The 16,081-nt window shown below is 40.3% G+C and overlaps 1 protein-coding gene across 1 annotated transcript in view; it reads left to right on the top strand.

Moving 5' to 3' along the window:
• The window catches only part of TRHDE (thyrotropin releasing hormone degrading enzyme), a gene marked incomplete at both ends in the record, with an annotated part of 209,879 nt that extends 204,558 nt beyond the window's left edge, over positions 1 to 5,321 (top strand). The window contains 2 exons of the mRNA XM_082309145.1: positions 3,215 to 3,296; positions 5,178 to 5,321. Of these exons, the coding sequence (XP_082165271.1) occupies positions 3,215 to 3,296; positions 5,178 to 5,321 (226 nt within the window). The remainder of the gene's footprint in view (positions 1 to 3,214; positions 3,297 to 5,177) is intronic.
• Positions 5,322 to 16,081: the final 10,760 nt, after the last annotated feature.

The following is a 16,081-nucleotide window of genomic DNA, read 5'->3' as shown; positions in this document are numbered from 1 at the left end:
GCCCAACACTGACTTTATACGGTCTACACTCAATCTGATCTCCAAACACAAGTCAGAGCCATAAAAAGAATTGTAGCCGTTGCATTTTTCTGAAAGGGACATCCAGTTGAGTTTCTATCAACTGCCAAAAGATTCAATGCAGTGGGACGAAATAGTTCATGCAAGCTGTACATATCTTTCAAGAGAGACTTTGAGAGGGTGGAATTAGTCTAACACCTTGCCCCTTAATGTTCAGTGAAACAGTGACATGATAGAATGCAAAATTAGGCTTCTGATTTAAGCTTGCCAAGCTAGTACATTTTTAAAATACAAGCTTTATTGTGGAATAATAATTCAAGTATACTCTGTCCCAAGGCATCTTTTTTCTACAATTATAATTCATTATTTAATTTTATTTAAAATTAAAATACTTGTGCGAAACATTAATTTAATAAGGTGATATCTCAATGGTATTTTCCATTGAATTTATTATAAAAGGTGTTGACATTTGGGATAGTAATATGAAATAGCTGAGGGTGATTAAATTACACTATAATGCTATTTCCTCTAACTTTAAAACACAGCATGTCAAAGAGTTAGAATGATAACAGAATATTGTTATCCCTTTATATTTTTACAGTATGCTTGTATTCACATTGTCCAGAAGATACTGATAATGTATAAAGTCTTCAAAATCACTCATATCCTATTTACAAAGGTGACTTAGAAATTGAAGTGCCTAACAAGTATTTCGTAAGAAATCTGTGGGACTTAGACTGCTAAAATTCTGAAAAAGAGAATTGAAAATACTATGCTTGAATTCCTGTTACCTGAGCGTGCACTACCTTGGCTCCTAAATCATTTTCATTGTGTGTGCACGTGTGTGTCTGTGTGTGAAAATTTAATCCGACAGCTGCCTATAAGAATTTGTTCATTCTCAAGTGCTGAATCATTTGTCAGCATATGGGAATTTGACAATATTTGGGAAGCCATTTACATCTGTCCAAAGTAAATGGACTATGCTGCCTCTCAAGTTGAGTTTGCCCAAGTGCAAAGCCTGTACACATGGGAGGCTCACATCCCCAGAAGTAAAGGAGCAGGTGGAGAGCCCGTGACCCCAGGATGTTTCCAAGGAGCTCAGGCATGTATGGTCCTGGTTCTGCAGTGCTGTTGTCTTTCCTGTGAAGGGTGGAAAGACTGATACTTGCAAGACCAAACACTTTTTCTATTTATTCTTATGTTTCACACCTGCAAAATACTATTTTGGGAGGTGGCTTTTCTAGAATTTTTGCCAGCAGAGCCCGTTTAGAAATTGCTGTTAGTGGCTGACTTTTTACCAAGTATGCATAATGGGCAGTAATCAGCACAGGTATTCATGAAGGCATCATTTTCAGTGGAAGGAATTCTGCTGCTTCTTGTTTGCACTGTGGCTACAGTACAGACCGCAAGAAAAATAAAATCCCTGCAGCTGTTTTTATGAGGTTGCTTCTGTAAAGTGGATTGGTAACCTTGTCAAAAGACCCCATCAAGAGGAGCTTCCAATTTTCCAAGCAGTCAATTATGAGGCTAAGCTGAGACTGTAATAATAAAGGACTTTGTTAGAAAGCCTAAACGTGCTTAAAGGACCATGAAATCCATACTTCCCATAGGAGGCGTTTGCCTCTGCATGTCTGTATATGTCAGTGTGACTGAAGTTTTGGAAAAAGAGATGTACTTGCTGAAATATCCATGAATAATTCAGTTATTGGTGGTCAGGGAGTAGGATTTTTGATACCTATAACTGTGTTTCCCTTCACACAAGCTCAAGGTAGCAAGCAACACATTGTACACCTTCCCTAAAACAGAATCTTCTCAAAAAAAACCCGTTCTCTCTCCCTCTTTCTATCCTTCTCCCTGGGGCTGTCCCTCTCCCTTTCTCTTTCTTTTTTGCTTTTGAAAGGACTGTAGCTTACAGTACCTAAGCATTTAAGGCTAATTAATTTAGGATTAATAGAAGCAGAACAGAAACCTGTGACTGTGCTAGTTCATTTCACTTTTTGAATTTTGAATTCCTCCTGTAAATCAGTTTGTAAAAGTGGGGTATGAACTGAATTGTTCCTCCAGATGAATTTAATTGCAGTGAAGTCTATCAGTATTACTTACACATGTCTGACAGGAGAGCTGGATTCCCTATCTTAAAAAAAGTCATGTTCAGATTAGCTAGATATTGCTTTGGATATATGTGCAGATAAAGATAAGGATAACTATTTGTCAAGTGCCTTTTGCTATGCTGTATGACATCTAACTTGCACAAAAGACTTGCTTTTGATTTTCAATGGAATTACATTCTTCATACATTCTTCTTTGAAAAAAAAAACCCACAAACTATTCCAACATGAAATGCAAAACTTCAGGAGCAGTCTGGTTAATCTTATCAGTGACATAGGTGCTTCATTTGTCGGATTGAAAAAAAATTGTGGAAAAGCAAGTGGAACAGCAGGATTTGAATAGCCAGTTTCAAAGCAACTACCTGCAGAAGGTCATTGCTGATTGCCACTGAATATCCTACCCCGTTATACAATGGCCTTTAAATATTCCTTGCCCAAGCTTTCAATTTTTCATTCCAGGTTAGTTCTTTGAAGATGCTGCATCATGGCCCAGGGGATTATTTTAGCAGTATTATTCTCTATCAGTATAATTTATTTTAATTATCAGGTACTGGAACAAGAGAATTTGATTCAGTTCACTTATCTAGAGGCTGTTTGTAATGTAGATGAGGTGGATGAATACAAAATGCGGAGAAGGCTGCAGCACTTCAGAAAGTCTGTTTTAATAGTACAGCTAGAAGGGTTCCTCAGAATACTTCTCCATAGCTGCTGCTCCACTCCTTTTTTGGTGCCTGTGTTTTGAGCTGCTTCATGTCATTACACGGAAAGCTGTTTTGTTAAGCATGAGGTGGTGTTGGTTTGGTCCTCTCCTCCTCTGGAGCTCTTTATCTGTGGCTGCGGTTAAGCTCATTCTGCTTAGTAGCATCCAACTAAAAGCTAACTACAAGTAGCTCAGCCTAGAAGAAGGTCTCAGTCCAGGTGTTTAGCATGAAACACTGGAATACGCGTGTCCAATTCCAGTGCTATTCCCTTGGATCCCCAGAATCGGTCTCATGTCTTCTCCCTTGCTTACAGAAAACTACTTTATAATTTTCAGCTGGCCTGGCACTTGCACTAACTCTCTGTGCATCTTCTTTTTGCCCTTGCAGGTATGGAGAAGCATTATTTATGAATTCAAAGCTTATCAGTGGGGTCACAGAATTCCTCAACACCGAAGAAGAACTGAGAGAGGTAATGTTTAAATGACTTTCACCATGTGAGGCTGTATTTGTTGTAAGCAGGGAGCGGGGCAGGAGCAATAAGGTGTCAGTTGTCCATGAACTCTGGTTGCTCAGCTGGAGTCGCAGGCCCATGCTGCAGCTCAGCAGCAGGAGGATGAGGAGCAGATTGCAAAGGCACCCAAGTGGTTAGAGGTGGTGTCAGGAGGTGGGTAGTGCAGGCAATTCTCTGTGCTTGGCTGGATATGTAGGTTTGGGTTTTCTCTCTTGACTGTTGATTGAGAAGCTAAAGATGAGATCTTTCTGTCCACATTAGTTTATGCTGCAGAGGGCAGCCCAAAAAAACCCAGTGTTGAAAGTAGAAGCTGCCAGTGCCTTCTCTGTTTTTCTTTTGCCTACAGTATTTCCATGTGAGAAAAGCTGTTAACCTGATATTCTGGCCAAATGACACCAGAATAATTTGTTCTAAATGCTAAGTACTTCTTATTTAGATCTCAAAGATTTCTCATTTTAACTTAACATCTGCCCTGACTGAGGTAGTTGTGCGGTTGTGTCACGCTCTGCTTAGCAGCTCCTCGACATTACTCCAAGTGGATCAAATGGTTCTTATGCAGCATAATCACCATTAATTGAACTCTGATTGCACTATGATATTTTGTGTCCAACCATTTGTCTGCACGCAAGTCTAGTGGCCTCAGGAGCTTAGGGAAGAGCTGCAGCTGGTTTCCTCAAAGCTACCCAGGTGGGAAGGACAGTGCTGGTCAGATTTGAGTATCTGCACTGCACAAGGAAGCCTTCTGTACTCCTAGTTTCCACCTCCATGATAGCATTGGAAGGCTGCTTGTTTATACTTCCCCTAAAAGAAACTGGCCATGTAAACGTTTTGGTATAGAAAGTACGAAGATCAGTTAAGGGCTGATTTCGATAGTTTCCAGGTCCCTCCCATGCTTTTAACTGTGATGGGAATGAGATAGTTGCAGGATCAACCTTTTCAGTTTTGAGCCCATGCACAAAGAGATGTTGTTGAAAGTTAGATTTAAATAAACAAGGTGAATTTGGTGTCACTAGGAAACAAAAATTAATTAGTTATGAATAAGTGTTGCTAAAACCACCTGATTTTATACAAGTCAACATAACCAACAACCTACTGTGCAGATCAGCCTTGCAGTTCTCACTTAAAAAGAACAGTAATTCAAAGCACACCAGTGCCATCAGCTATAATAATCCAGGTGATAGTGCTATAATTTGAGTATACGCAATAATAGAGCAGGGGCCTTTTCAGTCTGCTGAAAAAAGATCAAAGATTTCTCATAAAGGAAGGAATCTGTTTCAAGCATTCAAAGATGGTCAAATGAGTGCCCACTTGCTATTTTGCCATTCCCTTCACACTGTAACCATCCCTTCCTTTTCTAAACAACCGACCTGTATTGTATCATCAAAAGGGTTCTGCAAATCAAAAGGAAATAAATTTATGAAGGTTGATAAAACAAAAGGGCATCAGGGCTGCCTTCTGCTGATATTTGCATATAAACCTGAATTAGAAGCATGTCCAGTGCTCCCAGTTTGGTTTCTTAGGTAGAAATAAAAGTTTAGAGCAGCCCAGCTGTCTGCGCAGTGCAGCAGCTGGGCTATAGGAGAGAAGGAGGTAATGACATTAATGTGATCCAGCACTGACACGTCAATATCTTCCAGTGCAATTTGAAGCAATTGCATCACATATAATTGACAGTCTGCTGTCTTATTACATTTCCTGTTAAATCTTTCTACACCATACTACATTTACTTCAACAGTGATCCTGGAGGTTTGTCCTAAATGCCTGACTTGTTTGTGTGCACTGGAAATATTTACTTTCTTTAGTTCCTGCAAATTTAACCTGTTAACTTGTATTTCCAGCTAAAGAACTTTATAAAGAGTTATGAAGAGGGAGCTGCTGCCTCTTTCTCTCGTGCCGTGGAAACAGTGGAAGCCAATGTGCGGTGGCAAAGGCTTTATAAGGAAGAACTATTCCAGTGGCTAAGAAAATCCTTGACACACTAATCTGTCTTTCCAGCTGACCATTTAACATGAAGTTCTGCAAGAGGAAGAGGAGACATTTTAAAAGTGTTCAGCATTAAAATAATGAAGACAAGATGAGATTGGAGGGAGAAGGGTTTTTTTCCTTTTTTTTAATTGTGGGATTTTTTTTTACACTGGGCTCTTGTGAAATTGTCAAGAAGCTTTTCAGACGAAAAGATCATGAACACTTGTGAAATGCAGTCTTCAGTGTACACAGCCAAACATGATATTAAGTGGTGCATGTAATTGTTGAAGAAAAACAAACAAAAACACTTCAAAGACTATTTTGTGCATGCTTGTACCGTCCCTGCCTGTATTCTAGCATGCTTATGTATAACAGCCACATTTTGTATGTGAGTTCCAGTTACATCAAAGATGGGCATTATACAAAGCACAAAGACTATCTATGACAATCAGTGTTGCAACGAGCAAGAGGAAAGGAAGGAAAAGGAAATGCAGAAGGCTTCCAGCTTGGGGCAGTATGAGATGTAAAATCAGCTTTCCTGCTAGCTGCCAATTAGTCTACCACTCAGATTGTCTCTTAATGATTACAAAGATGCCAGCTCATTTCTTGAGTTGCCAGTTGTTGCATCTGCAGTCTCCATATTCCCATATTGAAATAAGCTGCATAGAAAGTGAGGAGAGAGAGAAAGGGGGGAGAGAAAATGAGAATGAGAGAGAAGGACATCATCCATGCATTATAATGATATACATCTTAGTCTTAGCTGTCAACGTATGCAGTGTTTGAGGGGAGCTTTGCATTGATTGCACAGAATCCATGAACCACCTCTTCTCAGCAATTTTATAAGGCAGTGGTATTCACGATGGGTCACCCAACCTGTGCAGTAGTAAGTTATGCAGCTGATAGTGCAGAAGTATTATCAATAAACGTAGGATTCAAGCGGAAATTAGCAAACAGGGAGAATACCTTGCATGCGAAGACATAAAATTAACCAAGAGGGCTGTGTTGCATGTGGTAGACTGGCGTCTGTAGGGATTTATTATGATAGACAGGTCAGATTCTCCATGTGGGCAATACTTTTGCAAATACGGGATGTACGATTTATGCCAACTTAGAAAAGTGAAATGTGGAGAAAGAGTGGGATGTGTCTGTGCTTATTTGTACTGGCTAATACTGAGAACATGGTTTTCTTTCTGTTTCCTTGTATTTCACATAGACTGTTGAGTGACGCTTTTCTTAATCATATGTTTGTTTCTTTTTTCTCAATCCTTAATCTGAAGGATCAGTGATACAGTGGACCTGCTACTTGTACAATGACCAGCTGCACCATTGGTGCTAAGTGTTGAGGATAAAACTGATGGGGGCCAAACACTCCCCCATATTTGCACCATGGAGAAAAAAAAAAACAAACACAAAACTACAGAGAGTTTTCACGAGGCAGATTGCAGCAGCTTCAGAGGGGGGGAATGTAGATGTACAACAGTGTTTCTTTGTCCCATCCCAGCCTTTCACAACCATCTGACCACACCATGGCCCTGTACATTGGGAACATGTAGCCAGCCAAGTTTCCTTCACAGGGTGTGGAAGTTACCAACATGCTTTATGGTTGCAGTTGCTTATCCCCAGTAAGTTGTGAATTGAAACATTAGTGCAAAAAGAACCAAACCCAAGCATCTTAAAATATTATCAGAGCTGTGTGGAGATGGTGTTGCTTTCTGGGCTGTCATTCCCATGGTACTCTGCTCCTCAAGAACTGGTAGACACATCCCATAACTAAGCTGTCGTATCCATCTTGAGCCTGTCATTTTGTGTCTTTTACTGCGCAGAGGGTGCTGTCTGTGGATTGGGTGCATGAAATCCTCGTGTGGGCATTTGCTCCACTGTTGGGTGCTGCGTAGCACCGCATGTTAGCTTGACCACATATAACCAAAAGAAGAAGGAATCCTGTGCTCTTGTACTGTTAACTCTTTGCCTTATAGTAAGTCCTAAACCTTTGTGCTATGTTGCAATGCTAGTGAACCTAATGCCCAGAGACATTATCATGTCCAAGTTGAGTGAAATCCTCCTCCTCCTATGTATTTTACCTACCTCACAGGGGTGTTGTGAGGCTTGACTAATGTTAGCAAAGCACTTGAATATCCTCTGATGAAAGGCATTTAAAAGTGCAAAGTGTTATTTTATGTGGTTGACCAAACTCAACCTCAATGCCAGTATGTAGCGTCACATTTTTAATTTCTACTGAACAAAATCACATGCAGATTTGTTATAATAAAAAAGCAAGCCAAATATTATTTAATATAACCTCTACCCTGTAATGAAGGCCAAAATTACAATATCCAAAGAGTGTGCAGAAAACCAAGTCCTCAAACGTGAATTACTCTGAGGATTTCAGAGAAAAGAAGAGTGCATAATGGTCTGTCCCTTTGCAATTTTATTCAAGGTTGTCTTTGATGACTTTTCTTTTTCAGCACGACAGATTAAACCACATACCTCCAGGATGCGCATAGAAGTTTCTGGTCTTTCCATTGATAAAGGGCGGGCTAGCAATATGTTCCAAAGTTGAAAGTTTATTTCAGCCTGTGAATTCTGCACAGTGCATGGAAATTTCCACTGTTGCTCAATTGAATTGAGGTTCTTGCACATTTAGCTGGTGTTGGATGTAAATTAATATTTTAGTGGCCTTGAGCAACTGGTCTACCACAGATATCAAACCCTAAATGTATCTATTATACATACCTATTGAAGTATTGCTTATAATTGTTGTATTCTAGTAACGTTGGTATTACAGCTATAGCTAAGGTTGAGCTGGCCTTTCCATTATAATTCCCTATTCTTTTATTTTTTATATTTTGTATTTTGCTGTTTCATACTGGATCAAGATTAAATTTAAATGGATTAAATACGACAAAACTATAGCTGTTTTCTACAATATTCAGCCCCCCTGCATTTAATTATATGTCTTTAGAAAGTTTTTTTAATAAGAAGTTCCACACAGCTGTGTGTTAAAGAATAGTTGATACCTCATGGAAAACTCTAATACAGTCTGCTTAGAAAAATCTATTTATCTTATTGATTTTCTTTCTCCTTTACCAGTCCTTTTCTTCCTTTGTCCTTACCTAAAGATGGGCCCCATTTTTATAATTTTGATTGTGATTAGGAAGCCAAATACCCCAAACTTTTCAGCATTTTCAAATCCAGGATTTAATTTTGTCCTTTCTAGTGAGAGGAGATGTTGGAAAATGTGAATCCAGTGTGGATGGGGACCTCACTGAGACCCTGGGAGTCATTTTATAGAGATTTGATGACGCCTGTATCTCTAATCAGCCTTTGTATGACTCCGGATCCTTTGCAGTTATTATTATAACATTGTCCACTACAAAAATCTCAGCCTATTACTTTGTAGCTGGTAGAACTATTCATGTATCCACTGCTAATAGCTGTTAAAATGATGGTAGCTACTAATTGTGACTAGGGCAGAACAACATGAAAACATTCTTCTCAAATGAAATGTCACTTCTGCTATTACTGGGAGTACTTGGACATGGATTTTGATGAAAAAAGCTTCATATATCCTTAAGTACATCCAAATTTGTGACCTTCGATGATCTTTTCAGTGAATATAGAAAGAATTCCAATACTACATTGGAAACTGAAGGTGAATTTTGTGTAGCTTTTGGGCTCTTGTGGGTATTTCACTGAGCTTTAGAGTGTCAAAGGAAATATCTCCACTGATGCAGAAGGGTGCTTTCATGGGAAAGATTCTGAGCCGTACAATTAAATCCTTAGTAGTAAAGGATAAAAAAAGCAAATTATATATATATATATTTTCATGTGAAAAATCCTCCGTAGAGATAATTTTCCTATAAAATGTCAGTAAGTCTGATTATTTGGATAAAGTGAAGCCAATATTTGCAGATGAGGGTGCGTTTGTTTAGATACCTGCATAATAAGGTTTTGGTTTTCCACATGATCATAGCCAATACTGAAGTCAATGAAAATAGACTTTGAGACAAATGTGCAACTTTCTCTTTGAGGAAAAGGGATGTGGCTTTGAAAACTGTTCATGTATATAATCAACTTACCACCACTTCTGTTATGAGTACTGACTATATCAGACTCCCTGTCCTAAGCAGGATTTATCGCCACAGTGTCAGTATAAGCGTGAAGGAGTAAAACGACCATCCTGCTTCTGAGCAGCCTGAATAGAGGCTGTTTGCCCAGCGTCGGATGGAGCAGTCCAGAAACTGCTGGCTGCATCATCCGCCGCTGCCGCCAGCCCACCCGGGTCAGGAAGGCAGTTGGGAACCACTGAAGTGCAGAGAGGCTCCATCCAAGTTTCTCTCAGCTAGACAGGAGGTATAGAAGGTCCCTTTGCCCGTTATGGGTTGTGAGTGATCTTCAGAGATTAATGTCATTGCCTTGTGCAGGCAGGAAACAAAGTGAGCCTCCATTGCCCAGAAAAACCTAAGTCCCTGAGCTCTGGTCACCCCACCTGTTGACTGAACTCTTTGTAAAGGTCTAGAATATTAAAATATAACTTCTTTAGAAGTAATTTCAATTGGTCAAAAAAAATCTTGATTTTTCAGTGCATAAGAACAGACAGTCTTTTCCTTTATGATATTTTTGTTAGTGTTGAAAATGTGCCATGAGTTTCTCAGGCCTTTTTCTAACAAAGGGTTTGGAAGGATTAATAGTAGTAATAGTAGTCACTGTACTAATACCATAAAAAAAATTCAGATGCCTGTGCAAACCCGTATGGCAGTAGTGTCTGTGCAGTTCCCTTTTTGCATACAGAACTGTAAGAAATTGACCGCTTTGCTTCTCATGGGACTGCGGAAGTTTTTGCCTATCTTAAAACCAGTACTGAAACCCAATAAAACCACTCTGACTTGAACAGGTAGCCCATGCTGACATGAGTAATCTAGTCTTCAATGAGAAGGAAGGGGAGAAAGGGACTGCTATGTGTAAGGATTTTTCACCAAAGTAAGGCCACATGCCCTAGTTGGAGCAGAATTTTAAAAACAAGTATATTTTGAAGAAGCTGGTTGAACTTAGCTCCATCTTGTGTCTTTATGCTGACAGTGGAGGGTAGCTCAACCTCAGAATACCGCCACATGATAATGCATTTGAGGTTGGCTTTTATAGAACAGGTGTGGAGCTGGTTTCATTGAGATGTGTTTATGGAGAATCACCCACACGAGCAAGTGCTGTGGGTCAGACCCAGTGTCCTTTCTCAGAAAAATTGCATTTATATTTGGCTGATTTGTAACTAGTGAAGTAAGTGTGACTTTGCCAAGCAGTATTTCTGAATGCTTTGCTTATTTTATATGCACTGTTTCCTAAGGATATCAAAGCGATGTTGGTAGAGAACAGAGAGATGAGCAGCGTTGTGAGAGCGGAGGGGACTGTGCTGCAGCAGGCAGTCAGGAGCCAGGAGGCTTTAGCCAGAGTGCCCCAACGTTTCCTGGACAGCATCGCTTGGATTTGCCCGATAAGGATAACCTTGGTACAACGGACGAGGCCAAGAGCCAAGACGCAGTCTCAGTTCTCTGCGATACGTTTCAGTCCACTTAATATGTTAATTTCTGTAATTGCAAAATAACCTGTAGCCAAACTGACGACACGTGTGTGGCTGCAGATCCTCCATTGGTGCACGGTGAGGTAGATCCGTTGAAGTGACTGATGTGAATTGCAGCTGAGGATCTAACCCATTGCTTTCAAAAGAGCCGCCTGAGGTGACGGGTGGGCTGGTGTACAGGATGTTTCGCATATTTGTATCTATGTTTCAGTAGCACATACTGGATGACAAATGTTTTTTGTTTTCCTTTTGCTTTTTGTTAGAACAATACTTTGCGATTGGTTCAAATGTGATAAAGCTTTATGTTTGGAGAACTGCAGAATACTGTACTGTGAAGAGTGTGGCTACTTCCCTCTCTTTTTCCTGCAAACAGTAGATTTCAGCAGAGATGGACTTCCCTGGACTTAGACACTCTGTGAGAAAAAATATTCTGACAGTTTCTAATGGAAACATCATTGTAATTACTGTATAACTACCCTGTACAAAGACAGCTTTATTATATGTGTAAATGTAATTTTGCTATGTTGTTTTTATGTTTGAGGGACAATAGGCTTTGGTGTGGGTGAGACGTATAGCCTTATAAAAACAGAGATTGTAGCTCCCTGTCTGATGTTTTACTGAAAGGTGTTCAGTTGCTCTATTTTTGCAGAAGATAAACATAAACCAGTTCCCTGAAAACTAATGATCTATTCCACTACACATGCGTCAATGACATAAATGGATCATACTCTTGAAAATAAAAGCTTGATAATAAATTGCATTATTTTCTCAAGAGACTCCACATGTAAGATCTTTTGACACCTTAAGAAGAAAGAAGAAGTCCTGCAGCTATTAATGCTGGTCATAATGGATGAATCCCTCCATTAATTCTGTCTCAGCCTTGGATTAATTCTGAATACTGTAATTAGAAGAACATCTTTTTCCATCACTTCTCGAATCTGTGCTCTTTGGAATTCAGTTCTTTGTCAAGTAAGAGGTGGAGCTGGCTCAGTTTAGATACAGTTCACCAATGGTTTCACACAAATGAGTGTTTGCAAGATCAGAATGCCATTTTCATTTAAAGGAAATATAGATCATTGCATAATGTCACAGTTCTCTCTCTATGTACCATATATACATGCATTTATAGCTTCTAATTCTGGACATTTTGCCTTGACAAAGCTTTCATTGGTTATTTGTATTTATAAATTTTACTCTAAAGTTTCAACTCAGCAAAGCAGTTGGACGTAGGCAGGACGTGAGGCTGTGTTCACCACGACTCAACCATATATATAGGCATGGAGGCAGTCCCACTGATTTCTGTGGGATTAATCACGTGCTTCAAATTAATGTATCAAATCATGCATATGGCTGAAACAGTCTTTCTGGAAAGTGATTTAGGTTGAAACCTGTTTCTGCACAGGTTTCAGGGGCAGGATATGGTGATGTGTTTTTGCTGAATTTAAAATCACAACTTTATACAGAGCCAACTGCTCTTCTCTCTTTTCTTTTTTTATAGAAAAGCATATATTTTGCATGTAGAGGGGAGATACTAACTGATTCTCAGTATGTCTAAAAATGCCAAATTTAACAAGATTTTTCATTTATTGTTGGAAGCATCCTAGGATTTGCGAATAAAAGCAGAATTATTCTTACAATGCTAATTAATGAATATAGAACTAATCAGTAATTTAAACCAATAGCCAAATAAAATATATGAATTTCTGTTACAGTTTACCAGGAAAGTGTTTTTCTGTGATACGCCTTTAAAAATGACTCCATAAATATGGGACCACTATATGTTCAACATAAAATTTTTATTCCACTCTAACTAAGGACTGACTAAATGGATTTTTTTTTTTTTTAAATGAGAAACTTTTTCTTCTGTATTTTAAGCAGAACAAATTTGAATTTTGTCTCTGATAATAAAATTTTGTATAGCAATGTGTAATTCATCACTGTCTTAATTTTCTGACATGGAGATATGGCTAAGATAAATAATACCCAGCCTTTTGATTATGTTCCCACATCAGTTAAGGTAACAGTTTAATAATGCTGAATAGATACACTGAGGATTTACAGTGAAAAACATGCAAGAAAAAGTATTTTTTGACATGAGGAATTTTTCAAAACACATTAAAATGCTGGGACTAGTAGAAAGCAGAGATCCACAGAAAATACAAAATTTGGGCTTGGAAGTACTCATAAGCACTCCAAGACTAGCAGGACTGAGACTGCAATGGAGAGCAAAGTCTGTCTTTTGTGCTTTTCTAATTATGTAAATTTTGAATAAGCAAAAAAGATCTTTTCATTGGTAAAAGTGATTTTGACTGGAATGCAGTTCAAATGACTTTTTAATAGAGTCCTTGAATTCAGGCTATTATTTTCCTTTTTTGAAGAACAGTTTTCAGTAACAATGAGATGTGAAATATGTGCAATTATTTACCCATTGGATACAATCATGTTCCTGCTGAAGTCAACTGGAGCTTTGACATTGACATCACTGGGAGTAAAAGCCAACCCTGTATTTTTCAAAATATACCTTTCAATGCCAGAATGTCTTTTTTCTTTAACAATAAAGATGTTGTCTTCTGTACTGCACATCTTAGTCTACTGAAAAGCCGAAGGGAATTTTTGAGGTCCTGATTTTGCAGAGCACAACAGGCAGCATTGATGCTTTGAGCACAGGTAAGCAGAACTGGGGACTAAATGAGTGTGTTTGTGGTATCCTACCATTAAACACTTCACTGTATTATACTGGGGCTAGAATTTTGACCATCCTATATGCATGTGTCAGCAGAGTATGGAGACATGACATACCCCTCATAGCTCTTTTCCTCGACTTCAGGTCTGGAGCAGGAGTTCAGGAGGCCCGAGGGGGTGGCTTGGGGGTCAGCAGAGAGCTTTCACATTAAAAGGGGATACTGGTACGTAGAATGAACTATGGAAAGCTAGGATATGTTGTCCCCAAAAGGGCCCTTGTCCCTCCCTTTTCTACTGCATATACCTCTCCAGGAGTGTTGAAACAATCAAGACGAAGTGCATGGCCACCTTGGAAGCATCCCTGGGAGAGGAGGCAGGATGTGAGGAGGGAGAAAAGTCACTTCCCTCTGAAATCCCAGTGGCAGCACATTTCCTAATCAAACATCAAAACGAACATGCCTGTTTCTTCCCCAGTGCGGCCACTGCAATCAGCAGCACTTCAGTCGGTGGCTGAGCTGCTTTCAAGTTGAAAATTTTCGTACAAGACCAAATGAGGAACTGTTTATTTGCTCTCAGCTCAGTGTCTTCAGTAAGAGCAGAACTTTAAAAGCACTGATTTGCTTTGAAAGGTCCACAGCTGAGCTGGGGGGAGTGGGAGGGAAAGAAGTTAGATCCTTTGGTTTGTAAATTGACTTAGGAGTATTTTCTGTCTTAATAATGAAAAATCAGGTTTTGCTGACTAATTCCCTGCTTCCTCCTATTTCTATCAAAAATCATCTAGCTTCCTTTAAGCTGCACCTTCTACACAGAAGCCACCATGCAGACTCCCACTGCTACCAGAGGTCTCTGACACCTGCATACTGCAACTGAGCAGGACCAAGGCCTTGGGAATGGAGGGAAACAATTCAGTGAGCTGGTGATAGTCCTGGCTTTTCTGAGAACCAAGCACATAAACCCCATGTTAGAGAAACAGTATTGAGACTGACATACTTGATGGCCAAGGTTGTATTATGGATGGGATGGGAAAATGAGCACACAGATAGTTGTCAGAAAAGTGTAATGAAGATAAGGCTGAAATGATGTGAAATAATGAGGATGTGCTTGGGAAATTAAAGCCTCATTATGTTGAAACTTAGTCTTTCAGTTAGCAGCCACATCTACTGTGGCCAAAACTAATTAAAAGTGAACAGAAATTGCTGAATGGTTAAAAGGAGGCACCCTACTAGTGATTGTTGTTTGCATCTTGGGGCAAATTACAGAAACTCCTCTGTACTGAGTCTAGCCCACGCTGTACTGTATGTCTGTGCCAATTTATCATAAGACAGCCCATTAGAATTTGGACTAATGGTGCAAGGCTGAATGAGAACTGCATCAGCAGGGCCATGGTGAGACTTGATCCTTAGGTACGCTTCCCATGCGTCACCCTCCCCTTTCTGTCACAGTCCTGCTGCTCTTCTCAGGCCACAGCAACTGTAGGAACAGCAGGGAGAGCTTAGGTATATTTTCATAGAATTGTTTAGGTTGGAAAAGACCCTTAAGATCGTTATGTCCAATCGTTAACCTAGCACTGCCAAGTCCACCACTAAACCATGTCCTCAAGCACCACACCTGCCCGTCTTTTAAATACCTCCAGGGGTAGTGACTCCACCACTTCCCTGGGCAGCCTGTTCCAGTGCCTGACAAACCTTTTGGTGAAGAAATTTTTCCTAGTATCCAATCTAAACCTGCCATGGTGCAACTTGAGGCCATTTCCTCTTGTCGTATTGCTTGTTACTTGGGAGAAGAGACTGACCCCCACCTCGCTACGGCCTCCTTTCAGGTAGTTGTAGAGAGCAATAAGGTCTCCCCTCAGCCTCCTCTTCTCCAGACTAAACAACCCCAGCTCCTCATAAGACTTGTTCTCTAGACCCTTCACCAGCTTCGTTGCCCTTCTTTAGACATGCTCCAGCCCCTCGATGTCTTTCTTGTAGTGAGGGGCCCAAAACTGAACACAGTACTCGAGGTGCGGCCTCACCAGTGCTGAGCACAGGGGCACTATCACGTCCCTGGTCCTGCTAGCCACACTATTCCTGATACAAGCCAGAATGCCATTGGCCCTCTTGGCCACCTGAGCACACTGCTGGCTCATGTTCAGGTGGCTGTCAACCAACACCTTCAGGTCCTTTTCCGCCAGGCAGCTCTCCAGCCACTCCTCCCCAAGCCTGTAGCATTGCATGGGGTTGTTGTGACCCAAGTGCAGGACCTGGCACTTAGCCTTGTTGAACCTCATACAGTTGGCCTCAGCCCATTGATCCAGCCTGTCCAGATCTGTCTGTAGAGCATTCCAGCAGATCAGCACTCCCACCCAACTTGGTGTCTTCTGCAAACTTAGTGAGGGTGCACTCGATTCCCTCATCCAGATCATTGATAAAGATATTAAACAGAACTGGCCCCAATAGTGAGCCCTGGGGAACACCACTTGTGACTGGCCGCCAAGTGGATTTACCTCACCACAACTCTTTGGACCTGGCCTTCCAGCCA

This window comes from Platalea leucorodia (assembly GCF_965183815.1).
Source record: "Platalea leucorodia genome assembly, chromosome: 4".
NCBI classification, from domain to species: Eukaryota; Metazoa; Chordata; class Aves; order Pelecaniformes; family Threskiornithidae; genus Platalea; species Platalea leucorodia.
The sequence above is the reverse complement of the archived record's forward strand: the minus strand, read 5'-3'. Positions and strand labels throughout refer to the sequence as shown.